The 19,939-nt window shown below is 36.3% G+C and overlaps 2 protein-coding genes across 12 annotated transcripts; one reads left to right on the forward strand and one right to left on the reverse strand.

Annotated features, from left to right (window-relative positions):
* On the forward strand, window positions 1-1,234 carry LOC107925762 (uncharacterized). Its single transcript, XM_016856486.2, has one exon. It carries the CDS (start codon window positions 228-230, stop codon window positions 1,029-1,031), a length of 804 nt encoding a protein of 267 aa, XP_016711975.2. The 5' UTR covers window positions 1-227; the 3' UTR covers window positions 1,032-1,234.
* A 1,740-nt stretch (window positions 1,235-2,974) lies between these two features.
* LOC107925862 (chromatin modification-related protein EAF1 B) lies at window positions 2,975-18,875 on the reverse strand. 11 transcript variants are annotated; one of them, XM_041097888.1, is made up of 24 exons: window positions 18,502-18,858; window positions 14,840-15,047; window positions 14,665-14,719; window positions 14,493-14,590; window positions 13,147-14,399; window positions 12,938-13,047; window positions 12,709-12,828; window positions 12,257-12,517; window positions 11,382-11,570; window positions 11,107-11,187; window positions 10,909-10,966; window positions 10,310-10,830; window positions 10,151-10,201; window positions 9,682-9,739; window positions 9,383-9,573; window positions 9,225-9,278; window positions 9,053-9,133; window positions 8,750-8,884; window positions 8,513-8,629; window positions 7,698-7,798; window positions 7,351-7,557; window positions 6,363-6,741; window positions 3,731-5,493; window positions 2,975-3,450 (listed from the first exon to the last, which is right to left on the reverse strand). In XM_041097888.1, exons 2-23 carry the CDS (start codon window positions 14,980-14,982, stop codon window positions 3,814-3,816), a joined length of 5,943 nt encoding a protein of 1,980 aa, XP_040953822.1. In that variant the 5' UTR covers window positions 14,983-15,047; window positions 18,502-18,858; the 3' UTR covers window positions 2,975-3,450; window positions 3,731-3,813. The 11 variants fall into 11 exon arrangements, with proteins under 11 accessions (XP_040953822.1, XP_040953821.1, XP_040953820.1 ...); XM_041097887.1 differs by having other exon boundaries at window positions 14,840-15,060; XM_041097886.1 differs by having other exon boundaries at window positions 11,101-11,187; window positions 11,382-11,573; window positions 14,840-15,060.
* Window positions 18,876-19,939: the final 1,064 nt, after the last annotated feature.

Here is a 19,939-nt window from a genome sequence, read left to right on the forward strand (position 1 = left end):
GGGCCTGATTTCAAGTACAGATCCAGAACAAAATTTTCGGGTTCGGGTCCATAAAATATTTTTAAAACGGAAACTTAAAAAATGGAAAACATATTAGCCACCTAGCTCCACCGCCAGCCACCACCGTCATCCTTCCCTCGCGCCGCCCCCCAAACCTTAATAATCAAAATTTAAGGCCCCCAATTCAAAAAGACCTCTTTGAATTTTGAACCCCCAAGGCCTAAACTATGTCTTATGATCCATCGCCGGCGGCTAAGAAACCCCAACCACTTCCTTGGACTCACCCAGAGACTCTCAACCTAATCCAAGCCTACCAAGAAAAATGGTACTCTCTCCAGCGCGGCCAACTCAAAGCCAACCAATGGGAGGAGGTCGCCGTAACCGTCGCCACTCGCTGCGGCCTCTTCGATGATTCCGCCGCCAAAACTGCCCTCCAGTGCCGTCACAAGATGGAGAAACTCCGCCGCCGCTACCGCTCCGAACGCCAAAACCTCGGCTCTGCTTCCCCTTGGCCTTACTACGACGCCATGGAAGCTCTGGAGCAAGGGCCTTTGCCTATCTCGGCTCGACCATTGACTTCCATTGTTCCAAACGGACATGAAGCTGGGAACTACTACCATAACGACGACGAAAACAACCCAATCGAGGAAGAAGAAGAAGATGACGAAGAACATGAAGGAGGAAACCGGTTCAGCAAAAGCCGCAGCATCAATTACATATTGCGGCGGCCGAGTGTTGTGAACCGGTTTTCTGGGCTAATGAAGAAAAGGGTTAGAACAGAAGAGGAAGGGGATGGTGATGCAGCAATAACGGGAAAGGGGGAAGAAGACAAAGGGGTGGAACTAGCAATGGAAATTAGGAGATTTGCAGAGAGGTTTATGAGGATGGAGAGGAAAAAAATGGAGATAATGCATGAAACTGAAAGGTTGAGAAAGGAAATGGAAAACAAAAGGATTGAGATGATATTGAACTCAGAGAAGAAAATTGTGGATGCCATATCAACCAGTTTGGGGTCAAAAACAAAGGAGTGAAGGAGGAGCAAGATTTGGGTTCTTCAAGAAACTTTCTTCTATTGGAGCTTCAGGTTGTATAGACTTATTAGTGATGGAACTGAACATAATTTTTGAACTGCAATTGTTGAGATTTTGCATTTCTGCTCTCTCTGGTGCCTAACTCTTTTGAACAGTATTTCTAGTCTGATCACATGATTAAGCTTTGAAACTGATTTTATCTAGCAATTGTTCTAGTGGGTTGTTTTCTTCTATCTTTGGCTTTCATTGATGAATGATGAGCTTAAGGTCATCCACAGTATGTCTAGGTTTCTCAATGTATTTTTTTTTTGTCAAAACCAGAGTGTCCACTGCCAATGATTCTCTTATCGCGGATGCTTTCTAAAAAGGTAAACGATTAACTATTAAATGTTCTCTATTTTCATGGTAGAGATTGAACGCCTGACTTCATTATTAAATGACGGGTAAGGATTGAAATCCCATTTTCATCTTTAATAAGGGTGAACAATCATCACATCATATCTCATAGTTCAGTTTTTCAATGCATGTATATATATTTCAAGAATCTTTGAATGATCATATTCTCATACGAACATCTCACTCCGTGAGATACTTAAACTTACTAGGAACTAGGAATTTCTCTAGGTCACTATTTATATAATGCCCTTAAAAGGAGGAGGGTGAGCAATCATCACATCATATCTCATAGTTCAGTTTTTAATGCATGTATATATATTTCAAGAATCTTTGAATGATCATATTCTCATACGAATATCTCACTCCGCGAGATACTTAAACTTACTAGGAACTAGGAATTTTTCTGTGTATTTACACTTTTAACTTGAAACCTGAAGGTCACTATTTATATAATGCCCAGAAATTCTTTGAAACATATTACTGCTTGGAGGTTTCTAACAAGCTACAGTATACGTTTGATCCTTTGGTGCTAATTTGAAGCACTGGTTAATTTAGTATCGGTGGAATCTGAAAATGTATAAAAAGTATGGTCTTTGTGTACTTCAAACACTTGGATGGCTAATGTATGGAGAATATTGTAGGAAAAATGAGGGAAGGAATACAATAGAGTTGATAACTCAAAAAGTTATGCATCTGACTGTTTATTGCAGTTTAGTTCAAATCAGATAAAAATTACAAAAGGGCCAAGCAAAGAGCTTTCTGAACTGCATTTCAGGTCTCTTAAAAATTTTGGATATAGTTTTTTTTTCCAGTCAAAAAAGGGAAAAGACACTCATTGCAGATGCTAATGAACTAACCAAACAGAACTAAATTCTCAAGTTTCATAAGCAAGAAACACAGGGGCTTATTAGGGGTGTGCATAATTCGGGTAAAACCAAAAAAATTCGGTTAACCGACCGAATTCGGTTAATCGGTCGGTTAACGAATTTTTCGGTCGGAGATCGGTTAATTTTTTTATGATTTTTCGGTTAACGATTAATTCGGTTCGAAACCGGTCGGTTAACCGAAAATTTTTGGTTAACCGAAAAAATTAATAAATAAAATTATCCAACCCAACCCAAACTCAATTACCCAACCCAATAAAACTAAAACTAAAGTTTACCCAATTACCCAATCCAATAAAACTAAAACTAAAAGACAACCCAATTTACTTTAATAATTTATAAATTTTTTAAATTTTAAAAATAAAAAATAAAAAAAGTCGGGTATTTTTCGGTAATTCAGTTAATTCGGTTAATTCGGGTAATTCGGGTAATTTTTAACCAAAAATAAAAAATACATAATTTTCGGTTAATTCGGTTAACCGACCTTATTAACCGAAAAAATTTCGGTTCGATTAAATTTTTTTTTAAAAAAATCGGTTCGGTTAACGGTTAAAATTTTTGGAAGGTCGGTTAATTCGGTTATAGTAATTTCGGGTCGGTTAACCGAATGAACACCCCTAGGGCTTATGGTAGACCCAGAAGGAATAGGGAATGGAAAGGGTATGCACCAATTAAAGGATTTTTTTATTATGAGAATCTGATGACTGTTTACAAATTACAAATAAATGCTTGGGTGGGAATGGCCATGGCTATAGCAGTGACGGCTGCTGGTCGTTCTAATAGCAGTGACCAGTGTCTACACCACAACAAACCTTAATATTCACAAAATTCCCCGAAGGCTTTTTGCCCATAACAATGATTGCTAGATACCCACTAGACCTCAAAGGGTAATAAATACATGCACTGATCTACTGGGCCAAAAAGAAAGAAACCGTGAAAAAGGGAGATGTGACCTATGTACAAATGCCACTATATCTGTCTCCACTTCCCTATACTCTAAGTGGTTATATACATGATGCCCTAAAAACCAAAAAGTAGAAACCCCAAAAAATGTCCAATACTTTCCGTGTATTTCTAACCTGCAAATAGCAGCAACCTCTTTCCACATTGCAATGCCAATATGATATTACCAGCTTCATCTGCGTTAAAACCACAGACTGATTAGTCTCCACCCTCTATTCAAGTTTAATAAAATTTAAATACCAAAGAAATAAACAAAAAGGAAAAGAAAAAGACAACAAATTTATACAAATCAAATAGTATACATGGATAAGCACCCACAGACAGCTAGAGTTAAAAAATTCATCTCATTCCAATATTACAACATGATAATAATTCTAAATGTTCTAATGCTTCCTAGTATGCCAACCTAACATATAACACCATATCAAACCTGCCTAAATCCGTAAAAGTTATTACCTGTACACTGCTGTTACTTGGGCAAACAAACTCAATCATGGCAGGACCCATTGCTGTTGGAACTGCTCCAACCACTAATTGCTTCATTCCAGCTTAGAATTAGAAGGCCTGTAATACAAGCTGCCCTGTACTGTTTGTAGATGCAGAGTTTGCTGTTGCGACTGCTGTTGCAATGGCTGCTGTTGTGGCAGCAAACTATGCTGATTTTGTAACTGCTGGTAAGGTTGTTGAGATGGTGGCAATGTGGAAGATTGTTGTATCTGTGGCTGTTGTGGCCACTGTGCCCCATCAGTACTCCCATTAGAGGGTAGACTACCTGATAATTGTCTCTTCCCTAACACTTGGCTGACAGAAGGTAGCGAATCACTACGAGCAGAATTTGGATGAGGAGGGCTCCCCATGGATCCCACTTGAGTGGCCACATTTGGCAAACCCAGATCACACACTGATTCTGATGGTTTCCACTGAGGGCCAACAGAGGGAGAAACAACCGATACATTGTCAGCTGAATCAATGGCAGCTTGAGGCATTGCCATTGTTGTGGCTGTACCCATAAGTGAAGCATTACTCATGGGCTGTTGGTCAGCTTGGGCTGGCTCAGCTTGAGATTTGCTGGAAGGATCAGAATTCACTTGTTGATTCTGCTGAATCATCCTTTTAACAGTAGGCTGGCTTTGATTAACTTGCTTTTTATGTGATTGTGACTGTAGCTGCAAGTGCTGGCAGTTTGGACCCATAGCTGCTGGCAGGACAGACTGATGCACATCTGATTGTGTATGACCAGAAGGCGCTGTGGAAACCTGAACTTGAGAACTATTATCAGAATGTGCAGCCATCTGCTGGAGATACTTTGTAGAAGGGGGTACTGCCCCAGAAAGTAGCTTTTTCTGTGGCTGGGAATGATTCATGGACTGAGAAGAAACTGGAGGTTTAGATGGTTGGACAGGGCTCATAACAGACCCAGAATACAGGCCCTGACCTTGCATTAAGTGCATCATCTGCTCTCCTTTCTCAGCAGCTTGGTTGCTAGAGGCCATGCTAAGGCCATTCAGAGGAGAAGGATCAACAGAAAGGTTCTGATGCACCTGCATGTTCCCCCTCCCTGCTCCCTTCAAAAGTTTAGCTTGCTGCTGAGATTGTGTTTGTTGCCGTTGCTGAGGGTGGTGCCTTCCAGATTGTTGAAACTGCTGTTGTTGAAGCTGCCGCTGTTGTTGCTGGCCTATCTGATTGTTCAACCCACTAGCACCAGGTCGGGAACTCCTACCAAGCCCACGAGGCACCAAGTGGTTTTTTTGTTGCTGATGTAATGACATAGGAGTTATTGGCGTAGATGGTGTTAGAGGGGAAAGCGATACTGCCTGAGTTGAAGCTGGAGATTGAATCTGGGAACTACTCTGAAGAGAAGATACAGGAAGTTGAGTCTGAGGTCGGACATGTGGCTTCAAAGCATTAGATACAGCAAACTTTTGATGTTGCTGATGCATATGAGACTGCTGCTGCTGCTGCTGCTGCCTTTGCCTTTCTTTAGCAAGGCGCATGGCATATGCTTGCTGCTGTGACCCATTAGAACCCTGAAGAGAGTTGTTCAGCCCATGGGACTTCTGGGGTTGACCTGGATATGACTGAACAGGTGATGGGGTTGATTGATTAGGGTAAGCAGAAGTCAACCCATTGAAGGCAGCAATTCCCTGGCTGTTCTCTTGAATGTGCAGTTGGAGCTCAGGTACCACCATTTGCCTCTGGTTCTCTGGACTGTGACCAGGCTATCAAACAAAAAGGAAAATCATCTTAGTTTGAAAGTCTGTTCTAGATCACCACAACACGCAAAAATTAGAGTACCAATATCATTGATTATCCAGAAGTTCAATGTAATTTTTAAATAAACAAAAATAAAAATGCTATATCAAACGCATTTCAGTTCCTAGAGGAATACTCATCAAAAGAAACACAACAAAGCGAGATTTACCAACCAGCTTTAAGGCATTGAGTTCAACAAACCCCCATTATCAAGCCTAAATTAAATTCCTCAATTGGAAGTCGTTACACATAAAGAAAGGAATTATCCAGATCTGCTTGCTACACAGAACCATAGGTAAAGGAAAATTTTGATGGAATTTTTTGCAGCAAGCAATCCTCTGAAAAGCCATATATATCTAGAACTGAAGTCCCCATTCTAGATTTAGATGGGTGCAGCAAGAGCTCAAGGGAAGGGGTTGGTTGCAGTCAGTCTAAGATTAGCATGGAGTGCCTATCTTTGGATTGAGAGAATAGGAGAATTCATGGCAGCAAAGCTAATTCTAATACAGCACTTGTTAATTGAATTAAGGTTGTTGGATACAAGATTCAAGGATTAAGGCGTACTGCAGATTAGCTGGTGAAATGCTTATCTTAACTGCTCTTCTTTTTTTCCTTTTTTGGCTGGTTTTAAATTTGTAATACTGCAATATCCAGATTGTTCACTTTGTAGTAGATTGCTACTTATTTGAATGAATACAAATCACTGGGGGAAATATTAAATGATTTCTTGGTATATAACAATTATCGTTAATATGGGACAAAAGAACCCCAAACTGCAATAGCATGTTGAAGAACAGACTTGATCATACTGCTCCTTGAAAAGTAAATAACTTACTTGCATCATGTGAATGGTATCCCGAGGTCTCAATGTAGAGTTTCCTTGACCAGAACCTGGTCCAGAGTGCATATTTCCAGGGCTAGGCATTCCCACCAAATTGGAGGAGAGCATGCTGCCAGAATTTAGCATTGTTGATGATACCATTCCTTGAAAGCCTGGCCTTGACATTGGCATGTTTCTATTTATTCCACACATCATGCCCACACCATTTCCACCAGCCAGCATAAGAACCCCACGATCTGACCCAGAAATAGCCCCAGGGAGAGTCAATTTGGACTGCTGGACATTCCTGCCAGATAAGACTGGACTATGTTGCTGCACTCTATGCTGCTCATCAGCTGGCAAAGATGTTCTTGGAACACCAAATCTACCATCCCTGAGAGCAAATATGACCACAATTTGTGCCATTGGTATATAATATATATTAAAAAACATGAATGAGGAGAAACTTCTGAACTAACTAAAAGTAGCCTTTGTTGTTTAATATATTTCTAAAAAATCATTGTAAATACTTCTGTATTATATGAATAAATTATCTAATTTATAAGAAGTTTGATTTTCATTAAAATACTTTTGTTAAATAGACTTATTAATAAAATCTATCCAAATTATGAGTAAGAAATTTAATTTAATTACTTAAGTAATAAATTTAAAAAATTAAAAATTAATGAATTGCTTTATCTTCAAGATTCTAAAATAAAAGGGTTAAAGTTCACATTAATTTTTGTTTATTTGCATAGAATTTAATTTACATTAACATTAAAACAAAAGACTTTATATTAATTAATATCAATATAATTTGCGCATGGAACATATATATGCTAAGGCAAATTTACACTTTGTTTATTTATTTGTAGAACGCTCAACTTATTCAAAAATAAATAAAATAGCAGATATTCACATGCAATGCATGTTACAACAGACACTAATAATAGCATGTGATACTATGCACACAGAGAATGCAAGCTACAAATTAGCTTAATACCTCACAGAAGCATCGAGTGTAGCAGAGGGTGATGATAAATTACTGCCAAGAACCGCATTAGAAGATCCCTGCAGCGACGAATTTGCTCCAGATGCAGGAAGCCTTGGTCCCACAGCTCCTTGATTCGATATTGCTAAACTACTAGCCTGATATCCTAGGGGAAGAACATCTTTGCTTGATGCAGGGGCATCACAAAAATCGAGAGGCCTTTATCCAAATGATAGAAAATGATATTACAGTCCATTACAATCAAAATAAAACATAATACAAAGAACAATGAAAAACTAGAAAACATGAATGAATTAACAAGTTAAAACTTTAACAAAAATGGAAGCAGCAAAGCTTACGTTAGAACCCCTCCATTTAGGTTATTTGGGCAGACTTGTGAAAGAGACATAACATGAGAATTGTGGACCGGCACTATCTGCTTCAAATCCTGGTTATCATGCTTTACAATACACAAGAAGACAGAAGGGACAATTGAGAAAAGGCTGGAAGAACCAAAGTGAATAAAAGAAGGAGAATTTAGGATGCTTTCAAGTATTAAGACTAGGTTTTCATCATATTTTTGCCACACCACTGAATGCTAAAACCAGAGTTGTAAAGGGCTACAGGTGAACTTGAAATGCTAGGGCCCCTATATTGTCCGAGGAGCAAGGTGCAAAAAGAGCACTTACCTAAGTGGAATAAAGGCATATATATATCAAAGAAATTTTATGAATTAATGCGTGAAATAACATGTATATCAAAAAAAAAATTATGAATTAATGTAATAAGCTAGACTTTAATTGATATAGTTCATTTAATAAACTCAATTGATTGTGTTCAGTCTAATCCATCCTCTAATAAAACTAATAAACTACAAGGGGAAAATGCTTCACTTATAAACTAAAACGAGAGAAGTTTAACAAGGTATATCTAGCATATTTTAATCAAGTCCCATGCACCTTAAGAAATTGAACTAACAGTGCATAAAAGTCTTCTTTAAATGCCCATAGTCAGATGTTGCATCAAACTCGTATAAAAAACTGAAAACTTGATTGCATTGAAGATGCCAAAAGGACTATCTTCAACTAGGTTAAACTACTGGCTTATTCTTAAAACTACAAACATGCCAGGACCTCTAGAGATAAAATAAATGCACTCTAAACTTCACTTATACCTGACATCGCCGGTAGTGCTGTTTCTTGCCAACAAGTATAATTTTTTCAAAATGAGACTTAAGAGTCTCCTCTTCTACTGGCCCTTGCAGACGTTGAAACAACTGTCTAGCACTTCCCTGCATGAAATACAGCAGTAGAAGCCAACCATAGAAGACAAAATTAGCTTCATGGAAAATATCCACTTTCAGTATATTAACAAAAATATGAATCTACTAGCTTTTGAGAAGAGAAGGGACCTTTGGAATGCCAGGTAATGTGGGTGGATATGACTGAGAAGACATTAAATCATCAGCACTGTCAGCTCCATCTCCACTCCTATCCATTAAAATCTTGTAGCGTTCCTTACATTCTTTAGGCTTGAGAAATATGCACTTGACACATCGAGAAGTTAAAGAAATTATAGACATTTATAAGAACAAGTAGCGGTTTTAGAGCAATGGACGCGTCATTGGTGACAATTTAGTGTTATTCTAGACATATTAAAAGGAAGCCATACATGACCTAATATGTTTGTATAGACACTTTACTCATGCACTAACCTTAAGTTGAAGGGTACTGTTGATGGCATCACTTACGAGATCCCAATTTGGACCCATGTCATGTACAAGGACAACAAGTGCCTGAGCATAAATACAGTAACATCTCATGGACATGTTCAAATGCGAACAGGAATTGAAGATAATTTCACAAAAAAAGATAACAAAAGTTAACCTGATCTTCAAGTAATGACCATGGAGTACTAGAACCAGGCTGAGCAGCAGACATCTGGAGGAAGTTTACATTGTTTTAACAATTACACTGGAGCTAAGACGAACTCTGAAGCACATTATCAAGCAGACAATCAACAAACAGGTAAAAGGAAAAAATACCTTGGGTGTTTTGGCTTTTCTACTCTTGTCAGAACCATGCATTAATCTGATGATTTTGCTGGAGTTGGACATGTTACTCATCTGGGACCCTACTGGTGAAGGGATTGATCCATTTGAAGTGATGTCAAAAGTGTTATCTAGCTGTTGCTTCATTATCTTCAGCTTCTTGGCATTATGTTGCCCAAATAAACCTAATAAAAAGATAATTGACAGGATGAGGGGTGAAGAACATGACATAAAATAGATATACCCAACCACGTAACCCGTGATTAAATCAAATATGATAAAAAAAGCTTTACCGCTGGTTCCATTAGAATCAAAATGAGAACTCTCAGGTCTCTTTTTGGAATAATTCCCCTGCAAAATAAATGGAATCATCATAAAATAAAGTTCATCACAACTATCATGGGGAGCAGGAAGTCAACTTGATCCACCTAGTACTTGATCTCATAAAATTTTGAAAATACTAAAATGACCTCAAAGCTTTAAAAGTTTCCTTCATCAAGAAACTGGACAAATCTGACTGAGGATATTCAGAAATCAACTTAAGAACCTATAATACCTTTGAAAATGAATCTCAAGCTAGGTAAAGTTGCACAATTAAATTAACATATACAAGGACCAAAAATGTAATTAGACATCCAAGAAGAAAAAATTAAATTAAGTTTCTTAATGATAAAATGACTGTACTATTCCATTAAAGAGGAAGAAAACGATAAAGCAAAAGATCATTTACATCAAGCAACAGAGCTGAAGATGACAAATTACCAGTTCATTATGAGTAGATTCAAGTTGCCAACCCTCATCATATGCAGAACCCTACCAGAAACACGATTCATGACCTTAGAAACTAAGGAAAATAATGGAACTATACCATTCCATTATAAAAAAACCCAGCGTCAGTAAAACAGAAGAATCCCTACGTACAAGATTCTTGGTTTTTTTCTTCTTTTTAGCTTTTGTTGGTGGTTCTGCACGGTCATTTTGTAGCTGCCTTTCAAAGTTCCCAACTGATTCAACCTCTGTGCTTTTCTCAATCTGGAATCCTCCATTCAAAGTACTCTGATCATCCTGAAAAGAATTATTATCTCCACTAGAAGCATCTGTTTTTGTTGGAGCTTGTAAACCCCCAGCAGCAGCTGCACAGCTAAAAAGACTTAAAACCCTCTGCCTGGGACCAGTGCGAACACGTTTCGTTGGAATTGGACCAACATTTAGACCACTGGCAGGCCTTTTACCCATTAAGGTTGATTGTTGAGCACAGTTTCCATAAGGCAAATCAGAACCCATTTCATATGATCTTGCAGGAGGATATGATTTCATAATTTTCATTGTCCGCTTCTTCTGGTTTAGTTTTGACGATTTGCTACCTTGAAAGGCTCCAGGCAAATAATACATACTTGTTTCTCCTTCATCCTCATCATACACAAAGTTGCCATATGGAAACTCTGAATTTGAAGAAGTTGTAAGGAACATATGACTATTGAATAACAAAGATAATCAAAACAAAAAAGTGTAATGATTACCGGCTCCAGCATCATAAGCAGATGTTTCAACCACCTCTTGCACGTTACTCTCAATTTTCTGGGGGGAAAATTAAAAAATAAGCAAGATTTCGGATGAATCATACAAGTCCAGCAATTTTTCTTCAGATTACTGTAAAAATATAGGGGGGACAAAAGAAAAAAGACAATGTATAAACTCATTAAAGAACCTACATTTACCTCAGTCTGTACCAAATAAAATTCAATAGATCTTCGGTAGGTTTCCATAGCACCTGAAGGAACTGCATAGAAGAGGCTTTCCTGGAAATAAAGTACATAAAAAGTTGAGCATAGGATGTACAAAGAATTTCCACAAGATAAGAACTCCAGGGTCCAGAATGAGCATGCATGTTAACAGATACAACTGGTTAAAACAAATGGATCAAAGAGCTATTTTCAAAAGCCAACAATAATGTGCTAATAAAACTGAAAAGCTAAGAAAAAATAAGTCGTACTTCAGTTAGGTGTTCATCCCAAGAGCTGTCCATAATGCTTGAGTCAAATATCCTGTCAGAAGTTGCTGCTGTATCAGCTTGACGTGATGGAACAGAGGAACTGCTATATTTTAAAAATCTAAGAGCATATGCCTGAATAGCAAGTTCATTGTCATTTCCAGGGTGCTGCTGCTGCTCCTTATTTGTATCCTTCTCCATAACATGTTGCACAAAAAGATGAGACATAAAGTAGAGTATTTCAAAGATCTGATACAACTAGAACATGAATATAAAATATTCAGCAATTTTGCAAGACAAAGTTACTGAAGACGAGGAAAACAAGCCCAAACAGCTCTATAGCTATCAATAATTCCAAATACTTAATTGGATTTTCTTGATCTGAATTCCAAAGACCATATGCATTTAGATTTAAATTTTAACTTATAATCCAGACCCTAGGAACTCAATCATCCAACCAACCCCAGAAAGCCAACACACTAAAAGAAAAACACGGAGACCACATTTCATATAAACTAAAATTAAAATCCAAAAAGGTTTTAATAAGAAGAAGACTAAAATCCATATAAATACCAAAGTTCTCAGTAACCTCTTCTCTACATTTTTAAAGCAAGCCAGTTCTCCCAGATCATGTTTCCTACATAGCAACTAAGATAAACCATGTACCAAAGAACAGAACATATTAGTGGATAATCAATGTGCAAAAAATAAAAATAAAAAACAGTAACTGAATTTGAATATTTAAAAGAAACTACCACCAAGCTTTAATAAGAAAATTAAACATAAAAAATGATAATCATTAATGTCATCACATAGAAAGACATGCATAAAATGATTAACCTTAAAGACCAATAGAAGTCCATCAATATAACCAGTACCATATCAAGTTCTGCATTGTTGTTCTTAAGAACTTCATCAGCCTGTGATCCCACTAGATCATAGCCACAGTTTTTTGGACCAAGATCCCTACTATTTAGAAGCAACTGTGCTGAATGCCAAAAGTCCATGACAGCATTAGCTAGGATTAAAGCTGCTTTTCTGAGTTTCCAATACTGATTCTTTTCTTCAAGTTGCAATCGCAAAGTAAAAGTAACACGTCTACATATTTGAGCAGCAGCAGTCATCTTCCAAAGACGCTCCTATAAGCACATAAAATTAATAAATAAATAAGAAAAACTCCAAGAAAATTTGCCAATTTTGTTATCTAGTCAACTTCAAATAGAAGCACACTAATCAAGTAAAGCTAACAATAAAAAAAACTCTAGATAATAAAGGGAAAATAAAAGAACCCATAAGCTAAATCTATTTTATATTCTATAATAAATAGTACCTGAGCAAAATCATTTGCCAACCATGCCATTTCCTCAAGAACAAAGTCCCAGTGAGATTTTTGGCAGTTCTCCATAGATAAGCTAGCAACAGATAACTCTGCAATTCTTTTCCGCTTAGCCTGTTTACCATAATGCCAGACCATTTAAGATTTTAAAATACAAAATAAAATACATCTCAGTTAAGAAATCAGCAATAACTATGCATATATCCAAGGAAAGATACACCACCTCTATAATCCCTGCCTCTTCCATAACGGAATCTTCATGTGCCTTGTCCACCACTTTCACATGATTATCCAAACTAGCTTGAGTGTCAGGAATAGCAATAGAGGTTATTCCTAACAAAGTTGTGTCAGGAATCTCACAAATAGTGTTGTCCATTTTACCTTGAGGCAAACTAGACGAAAAGTTTTCCTTGTAGGAGTTAGAATTATCACCTGGCACAGTACTAACTTCCCTTTCAGCTTCTGATACAGCATGACTACTTCGTTGTGCCTCATCATTGGATAGACAGCTCACCTCATTTTGCAATTCAGATCTAGTTTCTTCCACCACTTTGACAGTAGAATCATTCAGAGAGTCATTTTGAATCACAGATCTATAAGTATCAAGAACAACAGCAACATTATCAACAGCCTTAATCTCACTGTTTTGTCTTGCCATTTCACCAACAGCTAAGTTTAGTGACTCCTCTTTTTCTGATGTTTGCTCCACGAGCTTTCCATTAGAATCAACATTTTTTGGATTTATATATACATCTTTATCATTATTTACATCTAATCTTAAACTGTTTTGAGTGCAAGAGGACACTGAATCTAATCCCTTCATCCCTATTGCCACACTGCTATTTTGCCCTTCAATTGGTTTTTCCTCATCTCTTTTGGCATCACCAAACCCATTTTGCTGGTTATAACCAGTTCCATTTTCAGCTTTTGTTGTACCTGTTGCAGGTGATTCTTCAAGACCAGTTGAAACTCCCTGCTCCTTCCCTGCAACAAGATCAGACTCTGCAGGAACCAAGTTAACTGGAGATTTATCAGCCTCAACTTGAGCAGTTTCCTTATGCAGGTCATCGATCAAGCTTTTAGAAAATGTGACATCAACCTTGCTTTCGGATATATCACCTTTTGATTGATCCGTTGTTTCTTCTGTAGCCTGACCACCATCAAACGCCATGTTGAACTGATTATCAGAAGTTATCATCTTTGAAGCCAAATCACCATCTGAAGTTGTCAATTTTGTGGCATCGACACAATGTATGTTCTTTCCCTTTTGGTTATTTGTTTCAGAAGTCAAAGCCTTCACATCCTTCGATGCTACATGAGCAGGTAAACAAGGGCCATGACCACCTCGACCCTGAACAATATCTTTTGGACTAGATCGTGCTCCATCTCGATTTATTTTGGACCTGTTCCTTCGAGCATATGGGCGAAAAATAGCAGAATCTTCTGATTCCTTGGTATTTTGAGCTCCATCCATTCGAGAAGATTGCTCTGATGGAAAAACAGTATTCCACTTACGAGAATTCATAGACTTCCTTTCACCTTCAGGCAACTCATTTTCACCAGAAAATAGTAAGAGACTGTCAGCACTACTGGGTTCACAAACTGCAGGAATCCCTGGTCTTCCACTACTCTCTACGGAATCACCATGAGGTGAGGCAGTGGGTGCAAAACTACCTTTTGCATCACTGCAACAATAGCGGACAGGGAAGCATCAGCTAGTTGCTCCAATACAATTCAGAACCATAGTATTGTAACACACAACAGTAAAAAGAACAAACCTGGTAACCAAATGTTCTGCTTGCTGATTAGTGAGAGAAGTAGACTGGACACTAACTGAAGCTGCATTGCCAAATTTGAAATCCAACGGATTGCCACCCTGACAGCAACGTGTTTTATGGTGAAATTAATCTATAAGAAACTAGAATAACAAGAGAAGATAAAAGTGCATACTTTCTCAAGAAACTCTAGTTCCCTTCTCCTTTCCTCACGAACAACATACTCCTGCCTGTTATATAGACAAATGTAAAAGATGATAGAAAATAAGTAGCTTGTACTTAGGGATGTGAACCAAGTGCATAATTTTAGAATGATAAAATAGTAAATAAAAATGGAATGTAAGCATCACCTAAGCTCTGCTTGAGCCTTCTCAATAGCTGCTCTACGCAGGGAGGTCTTGACACCAATGTCAACTCCACTGTCAACAACCCCTCCCATAGAATCAACCTCAGCATTTAATAACAATGCAGATCCCAAGCTGCATCCATGCATCCCTCCCTATAAATCTACGGGCTGGCCCCTCCCATTGATGCAAAAAAGAAGGTATTGGTAAACACCTACAATAGATATCTGGAAAAAGTATCAGAATCAACCAGACTACTAGAGTAAATAGAAACTAATACAAACAAAAAATCGAAAAGCAGCAAGCTACTACGATAACTATCTCCCCTTCATTTCAATGCAAAAACCTTTGTAACTACATTAAAAATGATTTTATTATTCAATTAAGGTTTGAGCTTGTATCAGTTCAGGATCACGCAAGCTGATCACTAACAGATATCATCAAACTCACTCAAGATAATCCAAAAAATATGGAGTTTTCTGGAAGCTCAAATATATGCAAAATCAACGCCAAAAGAACAAGGTAGAAACTCCGAACAAATGGATGATAATACATGAAACAGAAGAACTATACATGAGTCTATACATTGTTTACCATAAAAAGGATCACTGTAGAAAGATTTTTCCTGGAAACGAACCAAATGCATGATACAAAGACTTGAACTGGATTAAGACCTACTAATATTATTCCAAATGAGAGACTTTCTGCCAAACTTAGGGTGCGATTGTTTCACTTATTTGTTTTCCAGAAAATATTTTCATCATTTTCCAACGTTTGGTTGAGGAAATTAAGTTCGGTCAACGCAAAACATTTTACAAGTCAACTAAAAAAAAAGATAGCGTTTTTCCATAAAATGTCTTACGACTTTAAAATCCGGAAGACATTTTACGCAACTCAATCTCCTTTCTCTCTTTGACTCTCCCTTTCTCGTTTTCTTCTTCTTCGGTCCTCTCTTTGAGAAACAAAAATTCTAGAGGTTTTTAGAGAATAATCGACAATGATGAGAAATTAACCAAAATGCAGGACCGATGAATTCCTTTCATATATATTAGAGAAAAGAAGAGATAGGAACAAAAGAACCATGGAGAGGCGAAAGGAGTGATGGGGGTAGGCCGAATTTGGGCCGTTGATTTCTCTGATAATTCCACTGCTCCTTCATTGCATGACATCCCCAATCTTTTTGGTTTCACTCATCCTTCTACCAATCAGGTTCCCTTTCTTCTTCTATTTCTTACAATAAATAAATAAATTCACTTTCAATTTTGTTATTATATTAGGGCTTCAGCTTCACATTTGTATTTTTTTCAAGAGAATTTAGTTCTAAGTCAGCAATAGAAGGATGCTGAAGCCAATTGGAAAACACAGGTACCTCTTTTCTTTTTTCTCTGTAGTTACTTTTTTGATACATTTACAATTGACTCTCACACACCCTTATAATTTACTTAATAACATAGGAAAGTAGGGATATGCTTTAAATTGATTTAATTTTGGATTTAAAATTTTGAAGTTATCAGCTTTGTAAGGATATAAATGCTTGAGATGAAAACTTGGGATTACTTTCTAATCAATTTAACTGCAGCACTACAATGACAAATCATTAGTAAAAATGTAATGAATCTATATGTATATCTATTCATCAAAGGATTGAATTTCAACATCTGAGTTGGAGTTTAGAGAAAAAGTAAAGGGGACAGGGAAGGGGAAGAAGATATGTCTTTCCATGGTGCATGGTTGAGGCCTACTGATTGATTGTTGCATCATATTAACATAGTATTTGATTGCAAAATTGAAGTATATCATTGAAGTTTTTGCTGGTTTAGGTGTTCATTTAGGTTAGAGTTCCATTTTGTCACTTAAGGATGTCTTGAAGGGTTGGGAAGTTTAAGCTAAGCTATGATTATTGATTTTTCTCTTATGTTGTATTGTTAGCTCAGGCATGTATTTACCATTTACCCTTTGTTTTTTGTTCTTTATTATTTGTTCTTTTTTTTTTCTTTTTTTGTGCTCATAAAAGTAGGGAAACAATCATAAGAGGAAACATGCAAGAGTGCTAATTGTATGGGATAAAGGAGAGTTCTTGGCTAGTAAAAGTAGGACTAACAAGAATTTTGTGGTGGTTGAGGTAGAGTAAAGAAAACTTTAATGCTGCTATATGTAATATGTAAGACACACAAGCAACCTGCTGCCCCTAAAATTCCACTAAAGGCTAGATTGTCTTTTAGTCAAATGTTATGGTTGTGCAATTTCTATTTCTAGGTTGGTTCATCAAAATATTTTGAGCCTTATATATAATATATTGGCATGTTTTTTAGCCTTATAAAGACAATAAAACATATCTTCTTGGACCTAATTGTCATGTTCTATCTTTTGTAGGTTAATAGTGTTGAAGAAATGCTTTCTCCAGAAGCATACATTTTGCTCTATCCTAGACAGAGTATAGTTTTCAATTGCAATAGAATTGTTGTCTTGTAAACAAGCCCTCTGATGTGGAGAGTATTTTCCTGTGTGCAATTGAAGCAGTTATTGCTAAATTCAAAGATCCAAACGTTGTGTATTTGGTTAAAGCATCAAATAGAGCTTCTTTAGATGTAGGTGAACCTGTCATTCTTCACATTTCAAACTTGGATAAAAGAAATAGAAATTGGAATTGGACACACAGCCATAACATTTATAAAAAAAAAAAATTGTAATATATATACACAAAAACATTACAAAATGTAATTTTTTAGCACTAAAATAAACTCAATAAAGAAAACAAAAGATAAAAAGTCAAGAACAAATCTCTAATGTGTGTTTGTTTCACTGAAAACAACTTCTACAAAATGTTTTCAGGAAATTTGCCAAACATGTAAAATATTTTACCCAGAATCATCCAAACACCAGAAAATATTAGCTTTTTCAGAAAATCAAGTCATTTTCTAGAGACCATTTTCCAGAAGCTATTTTCAGCGAAACAAATGCACCCTAAGATGCTTACAACCTTTTTATTCTTTCTTTTTCTGCAGAAGGGGAAAAAGGTGTAACAAAATATATAACACATTGATTGCATATTGCTCTTCATTAATTTCCCACTCCTGTACATAGTTTCACAGCAACTGAATATAACCAATTTCTCTCAAAATCAATTAAAGTTCACTCAACACCTTACATACATGAAAATTTGACAAAAAAATTAACTTGCTTGGGGAGAGAGTTGCCACTAAGTTTTGGGCAGTTAAAAAGCTCAAAAAAGGAATATATACCTGCTACTAACTAGAACACCAAAATCAAAGCTGAATTATAGTAATGATTCTATCACAGACGCACAATAAGCATATACGTACACAATTATACATAGAAGCAAATGATTGCATGTAAAGAGCTTAGCACAAGAGTTCTCTTCAAATTCCAGGAAAATAGCCACTATAGGTTGAAAATTAGAAACTGAACAACACAATGTAGAGCCTGATGAGCTTCCCGGGCATTTTAACTTAGAATTAGTGTATATATATGCACATGAGAAGACCACTTACCGCGTAAATTCACTAGCATCCAATCGAAATGCGTATAGAATACCAAAAAGGAAACAAACGGAAACCCTAAACGTATTAAATTACGGACACTGCCCTAATTTGAAACATTACTAAAATTCTAGGGTTTAGAAAACAAAAATTTAGCGCAAAAATAACCTGAATTTGGATACCGAGTCGAACAATTGGCAGCTAGGGCAAAGCACCGGGGAACACCTGAAACGTTCCCGCTCTTTTTTAGCACTCTCGTTACCTCTTTATCTCCCTTCTAGGGTTTTGAAGCTTCGGACCCTCCTTCAACGTCGTTGCCCTCAATCAAAACGACATGAACTAACCCTAAAATACAACACCTCCCTGCAAATGCCAGCCATGAGCACGTTGTCGAGTCTCTCTCTAACAAGTCCTTCGTGTAAATTTATGCATTTCGCTCTTAAGAAAAAAAAATGGCGACGATTTTTTAATTATTTTTTTAAGTTTTGTTCGGCCTGGCTGCTTTGAGAATTACTGTGCGACTCTTCTCTCAGTGATCAATGGGCTTGTCTTTTACATTAGGAAGACGACGATGATAAAAGGCCTTCTTTTTATTTTTCTGGTCCATTTGAGATTTTTAGTAATTTTGATTGATATGCATATCCGATCCAGTATCTAGTAATTGGATATAATGACAAGTCACGTTACATTTTGAAGAATCTTCAAAATAATATTGTAAAAATAGGTAGTCATAAATCCTAAATATGAACCATAAATTAGATATGTATTAAGAAAACACATAAACTTGAACTATTATTTTTTGTTAATTTGTTGTATATAAATTGTTGAACGATGATATTGTTAGGAGGAATAGTTATGAACCCCTAAAAAGTTCAAGCCTTAAAAATGACATTGTAAAAATAGGTAATTATGAACCCCAAATATGAACTATAAATTAAAGATGTATTAGTAAACACATAAACTTGAACTATTAATTTTTGTTAATTTGTTGTATATAAATTGTTGAACGATGACATTGTTAGGAGGGACAGTTATAAACCCCAAATTTGAACTGTAAAACAGACATATATTAATAAAATCATAAACTTAAACTATTAATTTTTGTTAATTTGTTGTATATAAATTGTTGGATATTTTTTTTATAATTTCGTGCATTTAAATTGTTAAACTCTTAATTTTCAAACTAATAATGGAAAATTAAATCTTTTAAATATAAACTATATGAATATTTTGAAGTTGCTAAGAATATTATATTTCATTTCTTGTATTGATCTACATTAATGTACTATAATATAATAAGTCAAACTATCATGAAAATGGGATTTTTTATTTTTTATTTTTTTGAAGCTTGACAATACCAACCCATTATTGGATATTCTATCAATACCTACCTCTCCAACCAAAAGCATGGATATATTGCTATACACCTAAATTGTCACATGATACATGCCACTAAATTTAATGATGGTTTGGGTAAGTATGTTATCCACTTAAAAAATATGATTATCTGGTCAATTGAGTTTTAGCTCAGTTAGTATTAATATTGTTACCATTATAGAAGGATGTAGGTTCAAGTGTACTGAGCGCATTATCCTCTTATTTAAAG

Source organism: Gossypium hirsutum, chromosome D07 (assembly GCF_007990345.1).
Source record: "Gossypium hirsutum isolate 1008001.06 chromosome D07, Gossypium_hirsutum_v2.1, whole genome shotgun sequence".
Taxonomy (NCBI): Eukaryota; Viridiplantae; Streptophyta; class Magnoliopsida; order Malvales; family Malvaceae; genus Gossypium; species Gossypium hirsutum.

Bases quoted from the DNA above. Each gene is read 5' to 3' on its own strand.
- LOC107925762 (XM_016856486.2), top strand. From the start codon at position 228: ATGTCTTATGATCCATCGCCGGCGGCTAAGAAACCCCAACCACTTCCT.
- LOC107925862 (XM_041097879.1), bottom strand. From the start codon at position 14,982: ATGCATGGATGCAGCTTGGGATCTGCATTGTTATTAAATGCTGAGGTT. The intron at 12,518-12,708 runs GTACTATTTATT...ATGTGCTTATAG, and splicing joins TGGCAAATGATTTTGCTCAG to GAGCGTCTTTGGAAGATGAC. The intron at 8,885-9,052 runs GTTAGTGCATGA...CGATGTGTCAAG, and splicing joins ACAGTACCCTTCAACTTAAG to TGCATATTTCTCAAGCCTAA.